This window comes from Rutilus rutilus (genome assembly GCF_951802725.1).
Source record: "Rutilus rutilus genome assembly, chromosome: 19".
Classification (NCBI taxonomy): Eukaryota; Metazoa; Chordata; class Actinopteri; order Cypriniformes; family Leuciscidae; genus Rutilus; species Rutilus rutilus.
This window is the reverse complement of record NC_140232.1, coordinates 11351465-11357464: the sequence shown is the minus strand read 5'-3', so window position 1 is coordinate 11357464 and position 6000 is coordinate 11351465. Positions and strand designations below refer to the sequence as shown.

Sequence of the window (6000 nt, the reverse complement as noted above, 5' to 3'; positions counted from 1 at the left end):
TCCGCTGATAATCAAAGTTTTTATTTGAAACGGAAAAGGTAAAGAGAGGCAACCCTACAAACACAATGTGAGGATTCACGATTCATCTGACCCTGGCTTGATGTTTTCACTCTGATACTCTTCTCTCCTGCATTCAAAGGACACAGCTCTGTATCTGAGCATGATCAAACCTCTCTCACCCAAAAATACACAATACAGTCAAAATGAAACATGCAACCCTGAACACAAACAAGTGCGTGCAAAACCCTCCACTCAGTCCAAATACAGTTTAAAGTGAAAAATAAACATATTTACACATTTATTATAATTTCTTAGATTTCCCTTATTTAATACAAAGCAAATGGCAAATAAACTAAATGCGTGTGGATGGAGGATTTGTTGTGAATGATGGTTTCTTTTTATGAAGGGAGAAATATACATCAAACTAAGAATCACTTCCAAGTAATCATCAAACCCTTCAAACAGGTGCAAACTGAAATATCTGAAACGTTTGCAACTATTCACACACACACAAACACACTAAGGAAACCAGTCCTGTATGCATTAGCGCTGCTGATGCTGAAGCACCCACTTGTAGCATCTAACCATTTGAGTCACGGTTTATGGAAAAGCTCTACAAATTTCAGCCAAAAATACAAACTATTTAAGATAAACCCAAGTTAAATGTCTATCGAAACAAGCTGTTTTCTAAGCATAATACAACATGTGGAAGTGGCAGGCAATGTAGAAATTCAACTGTAATATGCTGACTGTTATAGAAATAGCACACACTCTAATGCAGACGCCCCCTTCCAAATCCAATAGTCTCTAGTTGTGGGGTGTAACAATACCTGGAGGAGAAGACTCAACTGCACCAGGTCCCAAAGCTTCAAGTGACATTTTGCCAAACCACTCTTATTTGGCTAACATTGGACAACGTAACAATGAAATCATCTTCTCCTCCCTATGCTCCTAGCCAACTAGAGGAGTTGGAGGTGGTGTCAGGAGGGCGGCTGATTGGGCATCTCAGTGGTGTGGGGACACAACAGAGCGAGGGCTACTGCCGGGAGCCAGGTATCTTTCCCTGGCGTGTTTCTCACAGAACATGTTGTCTTCCACCCAAAAGTGACCGCGCATCTTTAGGTTGAGTCCACATTCTGTACAGGTGTAGCACTCTGGATGACGGAAACAGTCATCTGTGATCCTCACAGCCTGAGTGCTGAAAGGGGAAGGAGAAATTTTACTTTTAAAGTCACTGAACACAAGGTCTGTTCTATAACTTAGCTGCCTACTTAGTAGTCAGCGAAGAGCTCTTTATCTCATTAAGGCTGAAATACACTACACGACTTTTGCCTAGATTTTTGCCTGATTTATAGTCTGGTTGATGCTAGTTGCCGAAAATCAGAGCCAGTCTACAGATTTTGAGCAGTCAGAGTTGACAGATTTAGTGTATGATGGGCACAGACACCCATTTCTTTAGCTTCAAACTCTGATTCCATCCAGTTGGAGGATATCAAACATGTTTGATATTTTGAATTGATTTTTAGAACACATTGTTTTCGTTTTACAGGCATCTCCTAGCAATAAAGCACATGTTTCTGTATTCATTTATTGTGTTCTGAATAACTTGAAAGTCTGGTAGTGTGTGAACCAAGTTCATAAGGTGCTTTATGGGATGCCTTTTAAACAGCACTGAAGTAAATTAGATTGTTGTCCAAAGGTGGTACCTTTTGGAACAATGTTCTTGTTGAGGACGCACCTAAGGTGCCTTAAAATGCTGTCTAGGTTTTGAAAAGTGTTTATCTCACTTTATGAAGGTGTTGAAATATACGAACGAATAACCACTGAGATGGTTTTGTCTCAGTCGTACTCAATCATCAACTTTAATCAGCATGAAAAGATGATGAGAACGATTCTTCCCTGAAGGCTAAACATCACACAACACTCATCAAGTTACCGGCTCATTAACCTCTCAAGCAATCCCAGCGTGCCTGTGCAAAGGACATACAGTACAATGGAGTGTGTGCAGAAACTGAGGGATTCAGGTGTTTTATCTTACACAATACTGGTGCCACATTTTTCACAGGTGTGGTGTTTCTGCACTCCAGAAACAGAGGACGTGACCTTGGAAGGGCTTGGCGACAACTTGCTTGGAAAAAGGATGGCGCCCTCTGTGAATACAAAAATAAAATTACAGCGCCTGGAGGAACATCATTTCCCTTTTACCTCCACCCACATTGACTTTGTCCAAAGCTCACCTTCACTTATAGCAGTTTTCAATTTATACTTAATGTCCTTTAAAACATTAAGCATGCGCTAAAAGCTTTTACAGCATGGTGTCTTCTGACAACCGCAATAAAACAACACTTTCTGATGTTTTTCTTTTTCGATTGTTTTTTATAACCAACACCTAAGTTGGTCTATTATTATTGTTTCAATAATTTCGGGACAATTGTGAAAAATGTGAACTAGACTTTGTTCAACGTTCATTGAATGTCTAAGCCTGTGACATTAATTTCCCAAAGCACTCTTTTTATGCTGTCTTACAAACCTTTCTCATCAGCTTCCAGCACCTCCTGCAGCATCTTGAAGGTGTTGGATTGGCGAGGAGCCGCACGCGATTCTTTGTTCTCCTGAATCATCTTGTACACCTCTGATTCTCTGTCAAACCTCTGCATGGCAAAGTCTGAGCTGAAAGAGAGAAAGAGTTTATTAATCTACAAGTTAAACTTGACACCACCTTAAAAACACAACCAACCAGCAAGACACAATCCAACAGTGATGTGTATATCTGTAGTAAGAATGAAGGGCCTCAGTAATCTTCCATCTCCATCTCTGGATTATGTAGAAAATTTATCCATATTAGTGTAACATTATGGAGGGATCAGTCCTGGTTTTGTACTACATAAGAGAGATGATTACAGATGCCTTTAAGGCAAAAGTGCTTATGCTTTCATGGCAACTTCATAAGTAATTCTGAGTCTATGGATAGTGTATAATGTCTGCTGTGCTATTTTGAGCATATTATAACTCACAGTCTTGACAAGAAACCAATCTTTTCAAAGACTACAAAATCAATATCCCTTATGACAGATTTCATATTAAAAAGCTACGGTGTGTTAGATAATTAGGTATTTTACATTATGGAAAAACAGATACAAAAGTAGCAGAGATCTCTGTATTAACTAAACGTATGTAGATTTGAGTCATTCCTGCCTGGTAAATCTCAACACATGATGTTTCCATCAAAGTATAAGACTTTTTTTTCTCTCCATTGTTCTTCGCTCACTCCTGTGGTTGACCCTAATCTCTCTGAATGCAGCAATCAGCAGACTGTACTTGGAGAGAAAAGAGATTGGGGTAGAATATGGTGGGGCTTTGAGAAATGGTGTGTGTTTTATGATGACAGGGTTAATGGGCTGATTAGAGTGCAGTTACAGTAGCCGTCCAGCGGGAGGTTTATGGTTGCATTTTTATGCAGTCATAAACAAGAGCTTTCTTGTACACATGGGCATCCTATAACTGCTTTACACATTTTGGACCTTTACTGTACAGACAAACTATACAGCCTAGTGGAAAACATACATGCATGAAAATAAACACTTTACCCACAAACATACACAACTGTTCAAAAGTTTGAGATCAGTAATTTTTTCTTTTTTTAACGAAATGAATAGCAAAAACTTAAACATTGATAAGAATTTTTTCTTAAGCAACAAATCATATTAAAACAACTGAAAGGAGAAATGGCTGCTGAAAACTCAGCTTCTGCCATCGAATGAATACATTTAATTTTAAAATATAGTAAAATAGAACTTTTTGAATTGAAATGTTTAACAAATTACTGTTTTTTTACTTTATTTTTAATTAAATAAATGCAGTCTTGGGGAGTATTAAAAGACTTTCACATACACCAAATGACAAGTAATATCACCCAAGTTTATACGGTGTGTTTAAGTGGTGGATTCTTTAACACATTCAAAAACTGCTCTTGCATCATTTAATAAACCAGGGAAGACTGTTACTGCATATCAGTGGATGTATAAGAGAAATGGGGCGCATTTGGTTGCACTGCATTTTTTATCGAGTAAAGACTGGGCTGCAGAGTGAGAGTCTGTCTCATGATCCCAGCCTGTGTTCCCCGGTTTTGTAAAGGACAAGATGCTGTTGAAGTCTATTCTATGTTCCCATTTGTTTCTGTGTTCACTCCTGTGTTCGGTTTCCAATGTTGTCTTGCCTGCCTTGTTTGTTACCCTACCCTGATTAGCTCCTGATTGTTCCTAGGTATGTCTGGTTTGCCAATCACCCCTTATGTAAATACCCAATTTTTTCTTATGTTCTTTGTCTGGTGTTATCCTTCTATGGATGTTGCATGTGTGCTTGTCGGTTTTGTTTGCATTCCTTGCCCATGTCTGCAGGGTTTGAAATTAACACCTGCCAACCCGCCAAATGCGGGTAAAAATCAACTGTGTCGGGTAACGCTGTCAAATCACTAGCCAATTTGGCGTGTTATTATGTTTACTCACTTTGCTGGGGAAGTTTGTGTAAGCCAAATCTGTGCAGATTTAGCGCAAAGACTCAACTTGTGAGTCATCGTGATCTATTAAATACAGAGTATTGCGCAGAATCTGCACATATCTGGCTTACTTGAACATGCCCGTCACTACGCAACGAATAACGGAGCGCTTGTTCATTTGCATTGAAGCAATAGCAAAGATTAAAAAGCATTTGGTTAACAGAATCAAAAAAGACATTTTTATTTTCCAACATCCTACATGTTCTGTGTACTGTATTGATCTGTCCACCTAAAAAGCTCATTTTAATCTACATTACTAAGTAGCTCATTTTCGTACGAATCGTAAATTCTACGTTCCTTTTCATGAAAATGCTCTGTGACCCTGTCGTACCAACTAGGCGTCTTTTCCAGTGACTTGACCAGTGTCCTCTCAATGGCCAGCAGAGTTAGGAATAATTGTATAAATGTAATATAATAAAGGTATAAATAATATAATAAAGTATAATACTACTACTATTTTTTTTTTTTTTTTTTTTACTAATTACTAATAATAATAATAATATAAAAAATATAGTAAGTAATAATATAATAAAGTTATAAATGAATAATTGTGTGAAATGTATTATGAAAATTGGCTAGCAATTTCGACAAGCAAATACCAAGAAATAGGTTGCAGCAGTTTGTCTTTCGACTACGATGGAACTGAGCTCGAATAGCTTCAGCATCAGCGACTTTTTATAGTATGAAATCGCTGTCAATCAAAAGGAAATGCAGTCTTTCGACAGACCCTCCAATCATCACGCAGAAGCCCGGAGTCCAGGCCAGCCCACTCCTCCATTCACCCCCAGAGACGCTGAGCATCCGTGGGCGGGACATAATCGCAGCATTTATCCAATGACCTAGTTTCGAAGCACTGAAAAAAACTGTTCAAAGCAGGGAAATGCACTGTGACGCTACGGGAATGTATGAGAAGGAAATCGAGTCAGTCGACCTGCTATATGTAACTGATTCTGAACGAACTCGTCTTTGAGATGAACATTTTTAGTCAAAATGTTAACACAATAGTACATATTTGACCATTCATTTTTTGACATTATAGGGGAAGCCAAGCTTCCCTTGCAGTCTTAAAGAAATCACCACTGATAAAGACATGCATACATGAGCTGCGATGTAGTTAATCATTTTCATTTCTTTTTTTTTTCTTTTTTTGTTTTCTTTGGCTAGAAGATCTGAATGGCCGGTAACTTAATTTAGAAGCCAAATTGGCCGGTGGGTAAAAAAGTTACTTTCAAACCCTGCATGTCTGTATTTCTCAGTTTTGCCTGGATTTAACATTATGTTTGCTTGAATAAATGTTTGCTGTATCTGGTTCCTACTTTCGTTCCTTTTTTTTGAGCAAGCACACAACAGGATTGACAGGATTGGCCTTGTGATAGTTTGCTAATGAGTTAGTTGTCAAAACAAATGTTATCAGGATTTCTGTTTTGTGCAAAGGCCATGATATG

General features: G+C 38.3%; 1 protein-coding gene across 2 annotated transcripts in view; it reads right to left on the bottom strand.

The window, feature by feature from the left end:
- pdlim2 (PDZ and LIM domain 2 (mystique)) overlaps nucleotides 1-6000 on the bottom strand; it is a 78288-nt gene continuing 72288 nt past the window's right edge. For both annotated transcript variants that reach the window (XM_084388452.1, XM_084388451.1), the window contains exons 8-10: nucleotides 2531-2670; nucleotides 2039-2150; nucleotides 1-1198 (exon numbers count right to left, since the gene is read on the bottom strand). In XM_084388452.1, the coding sequence (XP_084244578.1) occupies nucleotides 1006-1198; nucleotides 2039-2150; nucleotides 2531-2670 (445 nt within the window). In that variant the 3' untranslated portion in view covers nucleotides 1-1005. The remainder of the gene's footprint in view (nucleotides 1199-2038; nucleotides 2151-2530; nucleotides 2671-6000) is intronic.